The sequence below is a fragment of the Gavialis gangeticus genome, unplaced genomic scaffold (assembly GCF_001723915.1).
Source record: "Gavialis gangeticus isolate Ggan-Ray unplaced genomic scaffold, GavGan_comp1, whole genome shotgun sequence".
Classification (NCBI taxonomy): Eukaryota; Metazoa; Chordata; order Crocodylia; family Gavialidae; genus Gavialis; species Gavialis gangeticus.
The window spans coordinates 95,261,242-95,280,895 of NW_017729032.1; the positions used below are offsets into that span (position 1 = coordinate 95,261,242).

Sequence of the window (19,654 nt, forward strand, 5' to 3'; positions counted from 1 at the left end):
GACAGCTTGTCCCAACCCCATCCCCAATCCCTCCTTCCCCCATTCCCCTTCCCTTCCCCCTCCACCCACCACAACAGACTTACCAGTTGGAGGCACCTGTGTCTAGCATGGTGAGGACTGCTGCCTATTTAGTCTATGGCCGAATCTCCAAAGGAGCACCGAATCCTCAGACCCATTTTGGCTTAATCAAATCGGGGCAGTGATTCAATTCTCCAAATCGAATCACTGTCCTGCTGAATCTGAAGTGAATACTTGCTGCTTCACACAGGTCTAATGTGCAATCCAGAGAATATTTCCTCACTATATGAAGATCAAAATGTTTTTGTAATCAAAGCAGATATAGTTGACTGGAAGCAAATTTAAAAAAAAAAAAAGGAAGAGGAAGGCAGAATGTGCTTAGATAAAAGCTGTGGCAATGATAAAGAAAAGTATCTCTTCAGGAAAACACCTAAGTCAATAGAACATGGGCAAAGAATTAAAATAAAGCATATGCTTAACCTTTTTTGCCCAAATAGGGTCTAATATTGCCAGCATTAACTTAAATAGACCCCAAGAAGAAAGAATGAACAGATTAGGAGACCAGTTTTGCCAGTGACAGTAGCTCATGTTAATTGAGGGCAGAATTTGTCCCCAATGATTTATTTTTATCTTAATGAACAGGATCAACCTTTAGATGCAAGTTAAAGGTAGACACATTAGACAATTCTGAAACTGCATTTCTTATTCATTTGGGTAGAGGATTAGCACAACTTCAATTTTCAAAGCAATGCCCTTTTATCATCTTTATTTCATATTTTAGCCCAAAAGGCTAAATGGCATTGTGTCCGCTGAATAGAAACAATGAGATGTATATATGAAATTAAGTTTATCTTTTGATTTATGTGAAATCAGTTCCTTTTCTTATTTGTATTGTTTTACACAATAAAGAAGGAAAACACACTCCAGAAACAGCTAACAAAAGATGACTTCCTAGAGTAGATTACTGCCATTATCCTTTTATTATAATTATGCAAATTAACCTGTACATTACTATCAGAGGTATTAGAGATAGCAAAAAGGGTGAAGCTGATGAAAAAAAATTAAAAGATGGCTTAATCCCTCTTTTTTCTTTAGCCATAAGTCAAGAGATTCGGCAGTGCTAGTTAACGATCTCTGCCAACAATAGCATAATAGAGAGGGTTGTCAGCGTAGCTCAGCATCTCTGCATCTCAAGTTGGTGGGTGGAAATTGCTACAGCACACTAGCTTCTGATGAAAAGGAGGTAGCGAGTTTCCATTTTCATGAACTCAAGAGAGCGCTGCCTACAGATGATGCATTTACTCACCATCCCTTTTCAGAAAGTAAATATCTATGAACATCAGATATATATTTTTTGTCTGATCTGAAAATCAGGTGTAGCTCAGTTCCAGTACAAAATATGAAACTAAACAACAAATCAAGAAGAGTTATTTATCAATGTGCACTAGACTGGTTTCATTTGTCATGTTTTAAGTAATGGCAAAGTGCTCTAAAATGGTGTAATTTCATGAAGTGTAATAAAATGTCTTAAAACATCATAATTTCCAGCCTTGAAACAGAAACCAGTTTCACTATGGGTTCAGTGTTCTGTATTCTGAACGCATAAGATAAGTGTCCTTTTTGCACGGGGGAATGAGGGAATAATTTATGAACAAAATTATGCTATTAAAAAGCGTAAAAGCCCAGCATGATCGTGAAATGTAAAAATATACAGTTACTGTATATTATGATGTTACAAGTGTGTCAAAGGAAAAAAACCTTTTGGCTAAAAGGATCTCTTAATTAAGCAAGAAGGCATACAAGGGATAGTATGAAACATACCAATAAATTCCATGTGGTCTTATAAGGCCTGTAAGTAAGGTTATGTATTAATACCTTCTGCTTCATCTTCAAGCAACATGTCAGATTTGGGGTAGATTTGCCCATGCTCTAATGATCCAAATTCAACAATCTTTGAAATTAGCCTCTGCCAGTCTCTACCTTTTGTTTCCCCCATGGCAGCTAATATCTGTCTCATAAAGCACCAATTCCATACTTTCTAGGCACATCTATTTTTAGTACAGGCATACCTCGTTTTATTGCGCTTCGCTTTATTGCGCTTTGCAGATATTGCGTTTTTTACAAATTGAGGCAAGACCCTCCACCAGCAAAAAGATTACGACTCGCTGAAGGCTCAGATGATGGTTAGCATTTTTTAGCAATAAAGTATTTTTTAATTAAGGTATGTACATTGTTTTTTTAGACATAATGCTATTGCACACTTAATAGACTACAGTATAGTGTAAACATAACTTTTATATGCACTGGGAAACCAAAAAATTCGTGTGACTCGCTTTATTGCGATATTCGCTTTATTGCGGTGGTCTGGAACCGAACCCGCAATATCTCCGAGGTATGCCTGTATAGACTTCTTCCATCCAAGATGTCATATAATCATCTCTGCCCATTTCTGCTTTCCCAGTTCCTAATATATCTTGCTCTCACCGTTGACTCTCACAAGTCTTCAGTTCTTTCATACTCATTTTCCTACTGACACCAGTAAAATTGAACCGGGGTGAATGTGGTTGTTTTCTAGATTGAAGCTTTTTATAAACTTTGGACAAAATAAATTTAACCAAATGAAGTTTTATAAAGCAATTAGTGTTACAATGTTTTTGTATGCTGCCTATATTACATTGATGCCACAGAAGCTTGAGATAGAAAAGCTCTTACCTTTGACATGACTTCTCCCATCCTCCAACAGTGGTACTACTATGGTATTGTTCATATTCCCAGGTGATCTCACAGCTGTGTAGACAACAGGTACCGACTGCACCACAACTGGAATACGGTGCACATGACTCATTTTGTTGGACTGTAAGTTCATGGGGCTTGAGGGTGGTACTGGATGGATTATGTGCAAAAACTGCTGGCTACTAACACTAGATGCAGGGGCCACGAGAGGACCTGAAGTTAATACTGATGGTACAGATGCCGCTGAAGATACTGATGTTATTACTGTAGGGGATGAAGCTGGCCGACTAGATGAAGTTGAAGTAGAAGAAGGAGAGGAAGCTGATGCTGTCATGGAAACTGGTGAAGATGAAGCTGCTGTAGGGGATGACCTGGCTTTGTTTATTGATAAGTCCACTGGCTCAGTTTGTGTTTGGAAATCGTCTGTACATAATGAATCCTCTGGGGTATCAGCCTTCATGTTGTTTAGCAACAAGGGTCCAGTTTCCATGTCTGGGTAGCTGTGGGCAATTGGAGACTGTTGGAGGAAGAAAAAGGGAGGGTCTGTTCAGTTGGTGATAGTCAATATATGCCAAAGACAATTTAATTGCTATTATATATTTAACACACAGTTCACACTTGCTCTGAAGGTCATTGTTTTTTTTCATGACCTGAGTCAGCTCATGGTTGAAAGAGCAAAACACGCAAAGAAGACACAAAAATGAAGTTCTAGAATTAATTTCAAGAAGCCAGATATTTCATCCTCTTCCTCTGATGCAGGATTAAACATCCATGATGGATGTTTGTCTAGCTTGTTCTTAAAAGCTTTGAGTGATTGTGATCCCATAATCTTCCTACACAGTCTGTTCCAATCTACAATTATTCTTAGTGTTAGAAAAAATTACCTACTATCCAACCTCATTTTCCCATACAACAACTTAAGCCAATTGCTTCTTGCTCTACTTCCAGCAGACATGGAAAGCAATTGATCACCATACTCTTTGTGATAACCTTTCACAAACTTAAACACAATTATCATGCTTCCCGTTCACCCCTATTAGTTTTCCTTTTTCAAGACCAAAAAGCCCCAGTTCTTTCAACCTTTCCTTGCAAGCCATGATTTTTAAACTTTTATCACTCTTGTTGATTACATCTGGACTCTCTCCTCTTTCTTAAACTGTACTCCAAGCTGAGACCTCACCAGTAGATAAGAATATTTCTTTTCCATTACTTACATATGACACTCCTGTTAATGCATCCCTGAAAGAGATTGCTTTTTTGCAACAGTATCCCACAGTTGATGCATATTCAGTTTGTGACCCACTACAATCCCCAAATCTTTTTCTCCAGTACTGATTCTTTGTCAAGTATTTCCCATTTTGTATTTAAGTATTCACTTGTTTCTCCCACAGTATAGAATACTGTACTTGTCTTTAATTAATTTAATCTTATTGATTATGAATCTTTTCTGCCACTTACCAAGATAATTTTGAATTTTAATCCTGTTCTCCAAAGGGTTTGCAGTGTGGCGTCATCTGCAGTTTTTATGCAAGTCTTTAATGACAATTTTGAATAATACCAGACTTCAACATGACCATCATACTTGATATGTTCTCCTACTCTGACAGTGAACTATTAAAATACTTTGATTATGGATTTTCAATCATTGTTAACATGTTGGATGAAGAGAAGACCATCTATGTGTAATTCTGCAGCTACATAAAATACATTACACTATATCTTTCAGCTAAATTAAATATGTCCACAGCATTGAATTTGTACAGTGTTACTCTATTGGCTTACCATGAGTGGCAGACAGGATTTGATTCCATATTGCAACACTGCAAAATGACCTGTAAAAAGCAATTGCTGGGCTATTTCAGATTTCACTTAAACTAATAGAATTCTTTCATATATAGACATAATTAATGACCTCTTTATTTGTTCCTACTATACATACATCCCACAGTCTCTAGACTTTATAACATCTCCCAGATACCTGAGCAAACGTCATTGTTCCTAAATTACTAATGCCCAAAGTCCATTGTTTCTGACAAATTAACTAGTTATTACTGCAATCAAACAATCCTCTTTTTTTTGTTTCTTAGAACTAACCTACATTAAAAATGGTTTGTTGAAAGCTTTTTTGTTGCTGGTTTAAACCAAATTCCAGAACATAAAGAAGCGTCACTAGGAAAGAAAAGTAGCAACATTAGCAGTATCACCAACAGCAGCCTGATCAGAATGGAAAACCCAACACGTAAAATTCCTAAGAAACTCTGTCCATCCAATGAAAAAAATATGGGACCTTGATTATGACTGAACTGTGTTCATTTCTGCTCACTTTTCCCAAGAAAGATAAAACAGGCTTAAATAAGAGTTCAAAAGATTGTTAACAACATGATTTGATACATAAGAACTTTGTACAGAAAGACACCACAAATTTATTCAGAGAATAAATTAATAAAGAAACAGGATATAAGCATATAAAATAATCTATTAAATCAAAGGCTAATGAGAAGGCCAAAGGACACCTCCCTCTCTCCTAATAGAAGAACAAAGGAACTTTTAATTAAATTGAATAGCAACTGATTCAAAATTGAGAAAAGGAAACACTTTCTTTGAATAATTCATAATAAAATTTGTGGAACTTATTGACACAAAATAATTTTGACATTAAGAGTTTAATAAGATTCAAACAAGTACCAGACCTTTATATTATTAATGTGAAAAGAAAGTTGTTTTGCAGCAATTATATGACCAGGGCTCAATTTTTATCAATGATACATATTTCTTTAGGCATAACTTAGCCTCTTTGTGGTCCACATCCCCGCTGGTAAAAAATGGGGACAATACTTCCTTTCACCAACCCTTCATCTATTTATAAACTGTAAAGTCCTTTAGGTACTATTTGTTGCTTACTTCATACTTATAAACCAAAACAATGGGACTTCATTCTCAGCTGGGTCTTCTAGGTACTATTTTATTTCAAATACAAGCAGTAATTGTACCTGGATCCAGAGTCAAAACAGGTAATTCCAGATGCACGTTAAACAATCACTGATGTGGCTAGGAAGGACTATCCTTAATACGACACTTATTTCGCAGATGTCTACAACATAGCTTCTTGTACATTCCTCAGAAGCACACTAGACAGGTTGCAGTCAGAAACATGATTCTGATCCAGATGGACCACTGGTTTGGGAATGTCTGTACTACTTGCATACTTTGCTGTACCACATCTATACAAGTGACAATGGAAAATATCTCTTTTTGATCATAAAACTAGCTATGTGCAAATATAAAAACAAAATCATGAATCTAAAAAGTACAGACTAATTCATTTCCACATGATTGGCAATCATTCCTTTATTAGCAAAAACAAGTTTTACATATCCTTTGCATGAAATACTGGCTCTGCTAAGACCATGGGAGTGTTGTCATTAATTTGAGTAGGACCAAGAATTCATCCTCGGTATTCATATAATTTAGTTTTCTGATATCACCTGGTAATTTAAGTTATGATGGCGATAACCTTCAATTAAGAACGTCTTTTTAGGTCTGGTTGCTCCATATTACTACCAAACAATGTACTTCATGCAGTATATTACCAACCTCTTGCAATGAAAACTATGGGATTTGATACTGAACTTTTATTTTGCTCCTTTACTTGTAAAATTTGACTTACATTTAACATTTTCTGCTAATAATCAGAAACATGAGAAGAATCTCAGGGATTGGTGGCAGGGGATAATGACTAGGTCATGGAGGATCACAGAACAGGTTACTAACTGACACAGTGCTCAACTAATGCGTTTGACATGAGAGAACAGAATAAAACAACTATGCACACATCACTAATACTGTCTATTGCTAAATAGCCCAAAGCCCCTGAAAACACCTCACACACTGGTGTACATATAACACACAGTGCACCAATTACTGTAATACACCCGCCTCTGAGATGACGTACAATACCAGCTTAACAGTGTCAAACACTACACTCCAGTATGAAAATTTAAGATGAGAAACTAAAAACATCATTCATCATGAAGGAAGCTGTCTGTAGGAAAAATTTAGGTACTCAAATAACTTGGTTTAGGGCATAAGGGTTGACTCTACAGTTCCCTGAACTTCTTAAAGCAAACACCAAACATATTCAAACTGAGGCAGAGTTTGTGGTTTGCTCTGCTTACAAACTTAAAAGGAGGAGCCTAGCAATGAGCAGATGTTTGGTTCCCTCTTCAACATCCTGCTCTCCTGCTCCAGGCTACCTCTCTCCCTGGTATCATTTTGTACCATTCCAACTAAGCCCTGAGGATTTTTTCCTGCTGCTGTCATATTCTGAAATTTCCTATTGGTCCCCTTCCCCTCTTTTGTGCATCCTGGATCTTTGAGGTAGCCTGCAGGTTGATTGCCACCACAATCATCTCGCAGAATTCAACAACTGGGTCACAGGCAATCTTGAGGAGCGCTAGAGTAGACTGGTACCTGACCCAGGGGAGGATCCAGACTAGGGGCCAAGGCTATACAAAAGGGTCAGAACCAGGGTGCAAGTCAAAGGTCTAGTCAATAAGCAAGATCTCTGTCCAGGCAGTGCCAGAAGCCAGGCGAAAGGGGAATAGATACAGCTGCTGCGGGTTGTGAAGTGTTGAATGGCCAAGGCCCAAATGAAAGGCCTGGTCTTATATATTAGACCCAGACAATTTTGCAGCCAATGAGCATGACCCTTGCAGCCATTCTGAAAACAGATGGTCCTGCTGAGGGTGCAGATTGTCTTCTAGCAAAAGTTTCATCTCAGAGGAAGCCTATATTTTTCACTGTGGTAGCTATAACTGGTCTTTTGAATATAACAATTGCAGCTGCTTTTCCTCAGAAACTCAGAATGAAGTGCTGACTCCCAATTCCTATAACAGATTAGTAGCTACAGTGCTTTCCCAGGAAATAGGAGACCTGGGCTCTTTCTAGGAGAGTGCCCTAACCATAATATGCCATTGAATACTAATAGAGAGAAGCCGCTGTTAATAAGGGGGTGAAAAATTTATAGAATTTACATTTAATCATTCTATGGCATTTATGCTTCATTGTTTGTCTGCTTGCCTTCAAACAGAGTGGCTTTGGACCTTTTCAAACTTTATAGTAATAATAAAGTGTTCTGTTTATAAATTTGTCATTGACAAATACTAGCAGGAACACTCTCCGTGTCATTCTAATACTAGTAGTTCAGAAAAGAAAACATTTGATAACCAAAAAGCTGTGGCAGTGTGTAGTGCCTATAAAGATGGATAATGCATAAATGCATGGGCGACTGGTTCCTCCTGATTCTAGGTGGAGGGGGCATCTAAAAAAGCCAGAAGTGGCTTTGGTGGCGGGGACAGGGCTGGTGAGCACCCACAAAACCCAGCGGTGCTGGCGGGGAAGGGGCTGGCAAGCACCTGCAGAAGCCACCAGCAGCAGCAGCAGCGGTGGGGACAGGACTGGAGAGCACCCGCAGAAGCCACTGGTGGTGGCAGCAGTGATGGGGCTGGTGAGCACCTGCAGAAGCCAGCAGCAGCGAGGACAGGGCTGGCAAGCAGCCGTGGTAGCAGCAGTAGGGGACAGCTCTGTCAGGGGGGGCACGAGTTCCCCCATTCCCCTTCTACCAATCGCCTATGCATAAATGTGATGGATGACACCTCCCACCTTCCCAGAGACAGTTTTACTTTACTTTCTTCTCTCTAGTTCACCACATTTCACTCCTACCATTTTACTTTTGTCTACATTTTGAAGTTCTCTTCTTCTTATAGCATGTCAGTCATACCACCACTACTTTAAACCTCTCTGATTCCTGTCTACAACTAAGCAACATAGGTCTTAAACTTTCATCATAGCATAACTGGGTAACCTCCAACAGGCCTGGGTAACCCGCAAGTGTTGCTGGGCCAAATATAACCTTATTTCAGTAACTCATCCTGATGTTATACAATTCATAAACTCACAGGTTACTCAGCCCCTAGTGAATCTATCTGCCCTTGATGACTTGTATTGCTCTACCCAATAGAATTCATAAACTCTGAGAAACAGAGGTCCAAAGTCAAACTTAGCAGGGTTTTTTGAAGGTCAAAAAATTATAAAGAAGCTACATCAAAAACACATTGAAGAGAGCAACTGAATCAGAATAGAATAAGCTTATAGAATAAGACAGCCCTAGGATACCAAGTTAAAAAGGAAGTTAGAAAACCTGTAATCGCTCAAACTGACACATCTCACAAACACCATCCCTTACTGTCACCAAGTCTGTCCCACATTGTTTTCCTCTAAGCATAGCAAACCTTATATAAGAAGCTCCAGGTAGAATGATTTAGTTCTGGCAAAATTAAAGGATAGGAAAAAATCAAATCTATGCTGAAAAATTAGCTGCAACCTTAACGACAGAGTCGTTGCTGTTGCTGTGCAAGGATGAATCGTGGCCAGACGTGCAATCATGTAGCCTCTTGGATTGTCAGTACAGGGCTGGGTTAAGTTGGAACAGCTTTCAGCTCTGAATATGATACTAAGTGGATAAGATTTAAATGACCAAAACTATGGATTATAGATTTTTGAAGGTTTCACTTTCAAAGTGGAAAGTTTTATTAAAATGGAAAGTTTTCCAAACTCTTTGAGTAGAGGTAAGGAGTAGAATGTATCCACCTGAAGTCCTACTTTCCTTGCAACTCTACCCTGAAGTATGTGTGGTTCTCCTCATCCTTTTGTGTTCTGGACTGAGTACTGGAAGAATAGAAAACCTCAGTTTATGTGGTCCTAAGATCTAGCTTGCAGGTTCTGTACGTTACTAAACTCTTTCCACAATGTAATGGTAGACCTGAAACTTAAAGTAATGGTGGAGCTTTAACATTTGGATCTGATATTGCCATGTGAGACAATGCCTGGATGCTGAGATGCCCCCCACCTAGCACCATCAGAGTTGTTATAACCATGGTGGGGTAGAGCCTTGAAGATCCAGATCTAGCACTGTCACCCAGAAGTGACAAGATCCTGTGAGATGGTGATGCTGAAGTGGCAACAGGAAGCAAGATGCTGGCATTGGGATAGAACAACAAGCTAGAGTTTGTGGCATAGCAAGAGGTTACTTCATGGAAGTGAGACAAAACTCCTCCCTAGAGGATGGACATGGACTTGGAATGGTCCTAAGTGCACTCCTAGACACTGGGACTTTACAAACCAGTAACAAATAATGAATAGAGTTTCCCAGCCTTGAATGGAGCAGGAAACAAGGTGTCAAACTGATATTTGCCCATTAAAAGAGTTATTGTGTTGTAATAAAATAAATTATATGTTTCTTTCTACGCCTTCTTTGTTTTCTTGTGTTATTAATAGATTAGCAAAAGCACTTAAAAGTTGTACTGTTCCGGTTCTCAGCACTTCAATTATAGATGCCTGGATTGCCAAATATAATCCAGAAGTCCTGCATTAGGCATGGGGAGTGTTAGGCACCTCACAATAGAGTTTACAACAGTCAGCATGATGAATGGGAAACTGCCTGTCAGCCAAGAGGAAACACTGAAGAGAGGGAGTGTCTTACCCCAGCCTTTTTAGGGGCTATTTCAGGATTCACAGCCTGAAACTCATGTTTGGAGTTAGGCACATTCAAAAATCAGGAAAGGCCTTCAACAGAGACTGAGGCTACACTATCCTAACGCTGTACATGTAACACTGTATCTCCAGGTGGGTCTTTGCCAATGCGGAATGAACCCAAGCTGTCTGGTTTCAACAATATAAGCCTCTATTGACAACTAAAAAGATGCAACTCTCTCTGTCAAGGCTGAAGCTAATGGAAATGGTCAGGAATTTTTCAACTAAACACTCTTTTATTAAAAAAAGCTGATTCATAAAAACGTTTTTTTTTCCTCCAGCAATGCATCAGTTTTATCAAACCTTTAATCTGCAAAGAGCACCCAGCTTTAGGTAGGAATTTCAAGTCAACAGCAAATAGAGAAACTCCCTCTGGTAACAGTCCAGTGGGTTTGGATACTCATCTCAGCTTGCAACTGTCTTTATAGCAGTTGTTCCTGTTAACGTCATTGCAATTTGTATGAATAATTAAGTGCAACTGGCACTGATGGTGACTAACTACTTGCATCTACACAAGACTTTACTGTGTAGTAGACTAATCTACTGTACAGTAAAGCATCCCTATCTACACATGCACACATTTACTGTGCAGTAAATTAGGCTACTGCACAGTTAGCTACTACCTGTAAATACCTGTTGATACTGTGCAGTAACATTTGTTTAGATGCTGACAGGGAGCAAAATCTGCTCCCAGTCAGCCTAGACAGCAGGGGGCCACAGGGGACGTGGAGCTCTCTGTCTCTGGTCCTGGTGCTGCTCACCTCCCCGACTTCCCCCAGGAGCTGGGAGCCAATCAGCACTGGGACAGGGGAGCTCTCTGTAGACATGTTCCTGGTAAGGCTTATAGCACAGTATTTTATTGCATAGTGAGCCTACTGCGAATTAACAGCACATGCAGGTGCACCCATTGTAGCCCAGACATTAAGGCCCTTCTGTGGGAATGAAATAATCTGTTTCAGTTCTCTCTTCCAGCGAATTATTTATGCAAAGTGGAACAACTCCATCTGATGACAGTGGGAAAGGAAGTTGCTGGGGGTATTTAAGAGGGATATGGGGTTGATGGTAGAAGAAGAACTTGAACTTGGGTCACCCATTCCCATTTGACCACTGGACTACTGACTCTTCAAGGGCAGGTAGGGAGTTCTCATCTTCTCATTTTCCCTGAGAAATTCTAAAAAGTTTGTGTTTTGTTCCAGTGAGGAACAGAATAAATTTTGACATTTTTGCAGGGCAAGAAAACTTTATCCCACACACATTTAATAATGGGAGAATCAACCTTTGTATTATACTCACTCCTATACTGAAATAAGATTCCTTGCCGCAAAGAGCTTAGACATAGATTGGCCACTTAGATGCCTGACTTCTATATATATAACTACCATTGATTTCAGTGGGAATTAGGTAACAAAATGGGAATAAGGTGAGCACCTTTGTGGATCTGGGCCTTAGATTACAAGAGATAACACATGCATGAAGTAAACAGAAGACACTGTAGCAGCAGGGAAACAAGTATAATTAACATTATAAGCCATGATCTCAGTCCAACACCAATATATTTGATATCAAATGGATGCAAACAGCTCCGGATAGTAAGAACTTCACCCCCTCCCCCAAATTGCCATTCTTAATATCATTCTCAAGAAAAAATAAACAAACTGAGCATATATGTTAGGCACTACAGTTGGCCCTTGTGTGTTTAGAAGTGCGTGTGGTCTGTAGAAAGAGATGCAATTATAAAAAACCTCTTCAAAACTAATCTTCATTTAGAACTAATCATGCATAAACAGGAGGATAATATTCAAATTTCGAGGTATGTATTATTTAGCATCTAAATTACCCAATAATATTACTTTAACCTGTCCTTTTCTTGGCTATACACTGTAAGGTATTATCATACTCATTGAACTGTGACACCATAACTGTTTCAGCAGGAGAAAAAGAAGCAGCAGCCTTCTGCAACAGATTAGACCAAGAACAAGACGACAAGCTTTGGTAGAGAAAGAGATCCCTTTCTAAATGGCATTAATTTTTAAGCATAAGTTTAATGATGACTACAAATACATTTAGTGTAAAATGACTTATGCTTAAATAATGTATTTCAAAGACTGAGTAAGCATTGAGGTTAGGCTTTAATTCTACCTCCTTTCCCTAGATTGACAGAAGAGACACCAACCAAATGATTTCTGCACTGGCACTGAAGGAAGGCTGTTAGTCCCTTCCTTTTAGAGCCAATACTAATAGCCTCTATATGGTCTGGTAAATGAAACACAAGAGTGATACAGTTCTTGAATGTGAAGCCCAATTTTCATGGCATTACAAGCTTCCCACAGACTTTCCATAATCAATCCTTTCCAAAAAACCCTCAAATGTTTAATATAGTTTAAAAAAACGTAGATTTTCAACTACTAAATTATATTATATTTTATTTGTGCAGTATTAGAACGCTCCATCAAAAGGAGAACCCACTGAAAGAAATTCAATGCATGGTACACTAATTTATGGATATGGTACAAAGCTATGCTTTAAGCGAAACAAGAATCTAACAAAGGCTTGAAACAATAATGGTGTAGAACTTGTCTAGAATATTACTTGTCTACAGTACACAAAGCATATTAATAATACATTTCTGTGGCTTGCATATATATTTTCAATTCAGAAGGAAAAAGTGATTTATAAATAAATGGCAGAATGTTATGGAACCACAAAATCAAAGAAGTAAAATACTCTGAAAGTACTTGCATTGCCTTGCAAATTCTGGGTTGCTGGGGTTTTGAGCACACTAGTTTTAAAAACCTTAGATGACAAAACTTCTAAAAGTCCATTCAGCAGCCTAATAGAGTTCACTGCAGGAAGTTTTCCCCTAATAGTCAGCCTAATTTTCCTCCTCCTCAATTTCAGCTAGTTAGTCTTACTTATCACCTTTCTTCAATTTTAAATGATTTGCTTCCTTCTTTGTGCCTTGATTTGGCATACTCTTTGTATGTTGAGCATTCCCACTGAGCTCACTGGGCCACTTGTTACAGAACTGAGTCCTTGAGAGAATAACGCAAAGCAAAAAAGTGCTAACATTTCTTTGAAATGTTAAATGAATTTCCCTCACTCTTTATCTAGGTTCTCTCTACAAGGCCCATCACCATTGTGTCTGAGTGTGCCCCAAGCTTTGAGTGTGTTCATATTTTCTCCCTTCATTTTCAGCAAGTATCCTACCAAACAAATTTGCTGGCAAGCATATTCATCCAATCAGAAAAATAAAAATTAATGTTGCCCAGTATTTTGAAAAAATGAGTTTCACATCTGTAAATGAAAGTACTCAAACTGAAAACTTGATTAAAAAAATTAGCTCCTCCACTCAGGGAAGAGAAAGTATCCAATATATCCAAATGAATTGGCATGAATTTAAAATGTTCATCTTTATAGGAAGAGTTGCAAGAAAGAGTTTACTAGAGCTACAAAGTCTAAATTGGTTTAACATAAAACATTTGGCAATATGTCCTAACACTAAATGCATTCACAGAAATTATAATCTCTTCACAGAATATTTAGGAACAGAAAAAAGGATTAGATTTAATAAACAACAGTAACTACATATATATGCTCTAGTCAGGCATTCCAAAAAGCAGCTCCTAATTTAGCATGTGAGAAGCTGCTGAGAACCAGAATACAGGAAAGTATATTTATCCACAGGGTTTCCCTAAAATCTTGCCCCTCTTCACGGTTTTGGCACCCAAATCATTTTGGTATCCCATTTTGACATCACATTACTAGGGCAGGGTAAGGCAAGCACCTAGTCCAGGCGCCAAATAAATGGGGGGGTGCCAAGCTCTGTGCTGCTGCCTGGCTGTAGGAACTAGGCAGAGCAGCACCATACTGATCAGTGTATCGGTGGGGGGGGGAGTGCATTTAGTCGAATTCTGCTCCCATTCCCATCCTGCCAGAGGAGACTTTGCAACAATGGGGGAAACCTTGTGCTGCCTCTGGCCGCAGGAACTGGGGAGCACAATGATGCACTCAACAGTGAGTGGAGGTAAACCAAATGGATATCCCAGACTTGGCCCACTCTGGGTGCTCACTGTGCCCTTGACTTGACTCATGGCTGCCAGAAGTCGTCTCCACCACTTGGAAGCCAGAATACTGTTCTGAGTGTAGGTACCCAAAAGTCTTCTTGCAACGAATTAAGTAGAGCTCATTGCTTTCTTTTAAGTTGAAGAAGGAAGTGGTGTCATACTTGTCATTTTCTAAGAGCAGCAAACTGCCAGCACTATCTGTGTGCCAAGTTTTCCCAACAAAACCATGGGGAGGTCATTCTTGGTACTAGTCCCTCTGCTCAGGAACTTCCTCCCCCTTGTGGGCCATGACAGCTGAAGCCTGGACATTTTCTGGAAGTGCTGTAAAATCTTTTTTATTTAGGTAGGCTTTTAGCAAGAAAGGTTAAGTAAGGGAATATTGTTTGGGAAGTTTTTGATATATTATATATATATAACTTATTTAGTATTTTACCTGTGTTTAAGAGTTTTGTTTTGTTTTTTACTGTACGCTGTCCTGAGCCCTGCCTGGGAAACAGTGGCACATAATGCTAATAATAAATAAACAAAAAGCAACAATGACTGTACTTTATGAGAGGGTCAGCCCTACTTGTATATGCTAGGCTTGCTCAGGGCACTCTTACCAAACAAGGTTTGGGAGGGGATTCAAGGATGTGGCCTCTAATTTGTATCCCACTGATCCTTGGGTAGGTGCATATTAGGCAGTTATGAAGCTGGGCAATCCTAGGTTTGAACAGAACTTTAGTCACCTATTGAACTTTCACATCAAAAACTTGGAGGCAAGGTGGTGGTTCCTGAGTAAGGGATTTCTGGATCACAATTTGGACATGGGCAACTAAAATTCACCTGTGTCTTGTTTTGGACAGCTATGTCTTCTGGATGTGGGCCTAGGATACTATAATAATGAGAACTGTGGAAAAGCTCACAAGGAAATTAGTATTTCTGTATTCAGAGCAGAACTGTAGTAACAATGTTCACTATGAAATGAACAGACCACACACTGCAGCATGAGGAAGAGAAAAAAATACTGAACAGATGCTCATTCCCTGAGCTGAATTTAGCTTGTGCACTAAATGAGACAGAGGGTCTGTGAAAAACATAGTATGATGTAATTAAAGACTTTCTCATAATACACATACAATGAAACAATGAATAAAGACTGCAAATTTACCAACTGTAGAGTGCTTGACTTTCGAATCTTTATATGGTTCTCTTAACATAGCTTTTTCACGTGTAAATTTGTTCTAATATAAGAGCAATCAAGTTTATTTGGCAAAATATATTTTAATGCCTGGTTAAATCAAATCACAGACCCTGCATGTTATTATACTTACTATTATACAAGACAAAGCATGAATTAATACCCAGTCTTTCATGTTTTAGTATTTCTAAATATCCAGTATTGTTATCCTTGAGTTTTCATATCACTAATCTAAAGTGTAGGATCGGGTAAGAATTACGGGTAGGATACAGATTCTAGGAAGGAAGTAGGAAGAAGTAGCTTTGATACATAGAACCAATTAAAATCTCTGGCAATGCAAGTAACTCACTGTGTGACTTGTGGACAGTCTCTTTGCCTCATTTTTATTTACCAGAATCAGTACAATAATCATCATTAAACATTTAAGGGCCCAATCCTAATCAACCTCAAAGGCTCCTCAACAGGACTTGAGGGGAATTTGGCTGTCTGCATCACAAAGAGGAATCCTAATTGACTGTGCTCAGCAGCCACAACACTGCTCAGGCACCTAAATTTATGATGTGCCTCCATTTTGGCCTAAAAAGATCTAACTGCCATTAAGGTGCTTCCTACACAAAAATAGGGTTACCATATGTCCAGGTCTTCCTGGATATGTCCTCTTTTTGGGTCCTCCCAACTTTGTTGGGGCAGTTTTTGAAAATATCAGCAAATGTCCGGGATTTTGCTCTGCTTCTGTTTTACTGGAACTTCCTGGCTTGTCCCAGCAATGAGATGCTTGGGGCTGGGGGCAGCAGGGAAAGATGATTGGAGGCCAGGCCATCATGTGGTCTGCGCGTGGGCCCTGGGAGCTGCAGGCAGGTAAGCCTCTGTGTCTTTGTGCCTGCTGGCACTGGGGCTGCAGCATGACGGAGAGGCAGGGGAAGGGGGTGGGGGACCGTTTTTCAGGGGCAGCAGGGAGCTGTGTGGGCAGCAGGGCTGGGAAGGCAGGAGGCTGTGGGTCAGGAGTGAGGAGTATCAGCAAGGAAAGGGGGGCTGTGAGTTGGGAGTGATGGGCACCAGAATGGTCTGGGGGGCAGGGTACTGTGGGTCAGGAACGAGGGGCAGTAGCAGGGCTGGGGAGGCTGTGTTTTGGGAATGAGGAGCAGGGACACTAGCCACCCAAATCATATACCCCCCCCCCTTCCTCCCACGGGTGTCCTCTTTTTTGAAATTGGAAATATGGTAACCCTAACAAAAACAACCCAGACCTATTTGCCTCAACCTTCTGAGGCTCTGTTCTTACCCAAATCTCTTGCAGTCATCATACACCTAAGTCCTTGATTCCTTAGACAGGGACAGACCACATTACACAAGTGTTTGGTGCTGACAGCACACGTGCAGTTGAATATAGGACAATGGTGATGCTACTGCTTCTGACCAGCTTTTGTTCACTGGCCTAGCAACAGAAGGAAGTGGGAGGCTTGGATTACAGGCCCACCTCACCTGGACAGATTAAATCTGCATCTCTCACCTCCTATTTATGTAGGTGTTTTAGGTATTGCAGTACTTAAGTGGAGGTTCTTGAGAGACCATAGTGTCAGAGACAGAAATAGAATTCATCAGTTTATTGCTCCATGACCTTCTTGCTGAACTGTGCTTCTGTTGTCTAACTTTTCCAGTTTTCTTTTTGAAGACAAACTCAATAGACTAAAACAAAAATCAAATCAACAGTGCTTTTAAATAATTTTCTATTAGAAAAATAGAGCCTGTTTCTACATAATGATAATTTTATTTAGGTTACATGCAAATGCCATGTTTGCTATTCATGACTGCAAAGAGAATATATACTAGCTTCTAAATATTTTCAATGACAGCTACAATAAAGAACTCAGCAACTAAAATAAAATCAGTCAAAATATAAAAGTTTTAAAATATCTATTTATAGTACAGGGTCTGTTACAACTTAGAAGAAAATAATCTGGGACCTTAATTTTGACTAAAATGTATTTGTTTTCTTTAGAACAGAATAGCGTAGAGCAAAGATGATCACAATAATGTTATTCACTAATGACATCAATGTGAATTTGGTTCAGAGGAATAACTGTTATTAGAGTAGGAAACATCACTTTCAAAGAAGTTCAGCAGTGACGCAGTAACTTCTGATTATTTCCTAAACCTATCTTAACCCTATGGGAAGCACCAAAATAAATCACATGTCCTAACATTAATTTAAACTTTGCTAAAGAACTTTCAGCATCGCGCCAATATACATGAACAGAAAAGATATACAAAGTTATCAGGTATATAAAATGTTTCTCTGGGTCCATTCTGTGAAGTACATTTGCTCAAATAATAAACAGTTCTTTTATGTCCCCCATGATATCTGAAATTGCTGCTAAGTATTGATAGGCAAAAATCTACTTTTTTCAGTTCACCTGAAGTGCTGCAAAAATTAAAAATTCATTTTGGGTCCTAAAATAAATTATCCTTCTATTAAGCTGAAAAGCTATATTCACATTGTGAACACTTTAAAACTTTTACACAACTGAAGAAAATTTGGATATCAAAAACTATTTTGAAATACAAAAAGAAAGGTTTATTTAAAGAACATGAAACATTATGAGGGGGGTTGTTTCTGTTTGTGTTTTTTGCTTTTTGATTGAAACAAATCAGTGAATGAATGTCATGCCGATTCTTACCATGTTTTGGTTTACCTGAATCTACATTCCTCTGGGAAAGGTTTAAGTCTATCATATTGATCATTTTCTACAACCTCACCAAAATATCTAGCAGGGTCATTCATGCAGCAGGTCACAGAAAAGTCGTATTGGATTCCATGCTTATATAACATCTAAAAATTTACAGATAGCTATTAAAAGAAACAAAGTTGCTATTTAAGCACACAATAAAGCTTAATTTGAGCTACTAGACCATTTCAGCGTCTGATTCTTAGTGTTTAAGGATCATCAAAATTCTAAATGCATGCATTGATCCCTTCTGTAATGCTGATGCTTTGCTCACCTGACCTGAGAAAAGGCCCCCATTAATTACCAATTACATTTAGTAATTAATTACATGTGGTAATCAGAATGTCAATTGTAGCATAAGTGAGCAGGGTGCTACACTTGCACCCAATTTAAAGTGCCATAAATTGGAAAAGAGCTATAAAATTGTTACACATACAATATAGAATATTTTTATGGCAGATTTGTATGGTGCCTTAAATTTAACATGGCAGGAGCCAACAGTCAATTGCTTGTTGGTCCACGGACTAAGGCCACACCAGAGCCTGAAATGGTCCCAGAATGACAATCAACTGATTGTTGGTTCTGGATGGAGGCTGGAAAGGGCAAGTCTCCTACAGGTACCTTAAACCCCACCAGCCTGGCTGGACTGCTGGGTGTAGGAGATCCAAAGCTCCCAGCAAGAGGAGTCCCAAGAGGGGCTTTAAGCTTCACACCTAAACACAAATGTGCTCCCAGAGTTGCCTGGTGTGGGATTTTGACAATCAGCTGATTGTCTGCTTAGACATCTCCAGGTAAACCAGACCTGGGACTGTTTGCTAAGGGCCTACAATCAGCTAATTGTCAGCCCAAGCCCCAAACTGCACCAGGGCTGGTTCAAGTCTTAGGGCCACAGCTGACAATTCAGTGACTGTCAGTCCCATGACCTCAGAGGGGGCGCTTTGAGACCAGAGCAGGACCAGAGCAGACAATCACCTAATTATCCACCCAGCCCTATTTGCCACTACAGAGGGAGGCTAGGATTAAGATCCTGGGTTCCCTCTGCACTGGCAAATAGTAATGGTGAAGTTTGGATCTGATCCCTAACCCAAAAATTGCACCTCCTGCTATGCACACGTGAGTGGTTATTTGCACTGGGGACAAGATCCCATGGCCCCATTATATAACATGTCTAAGAAGCCTTAAACCCGGTAAGCTTATCTGGTCCTTTTGCGTATTTTGAGGCTTCAAAATGAGCAATGCATAATATATTTCTACTATTATTTTTATTGTGATTAGTGACAAAAAATTAGGACAAGCACACCTACTACTTCAGTGACTAGGCAAGCTCAAATCTCTGGTTCCCC

The 19,654-nt window shown here is 39.3% G+C and overlaps 1 protein-coding gene across 6 annotated transcripts in view; it reads right to left on the bottom strand.

Moving 5' to 3' along the window:
- KLF12 (Kruppel like factor 12) overlaps window positions 1-19,654 on the bottom strand; it is a 443,110-nt gene that overhangs the window by 160,985 nt on the left and 262,471 nt on the right. For all 6 annotated transcript variants that reach the window (XM_019524876.1, XM_019524879.1, XM_019524878.1 and 3 more), the window contains one exon: window positions 2,731-3,268. In XM_019524876.1, the coding sequence (XP_019380421.1) occupies window positions 2,731-3,268 (538 nt within the window). The remainder of the gene's footprint in view (window positions 1-2,730; window positions 3,269-19,654) is intronic.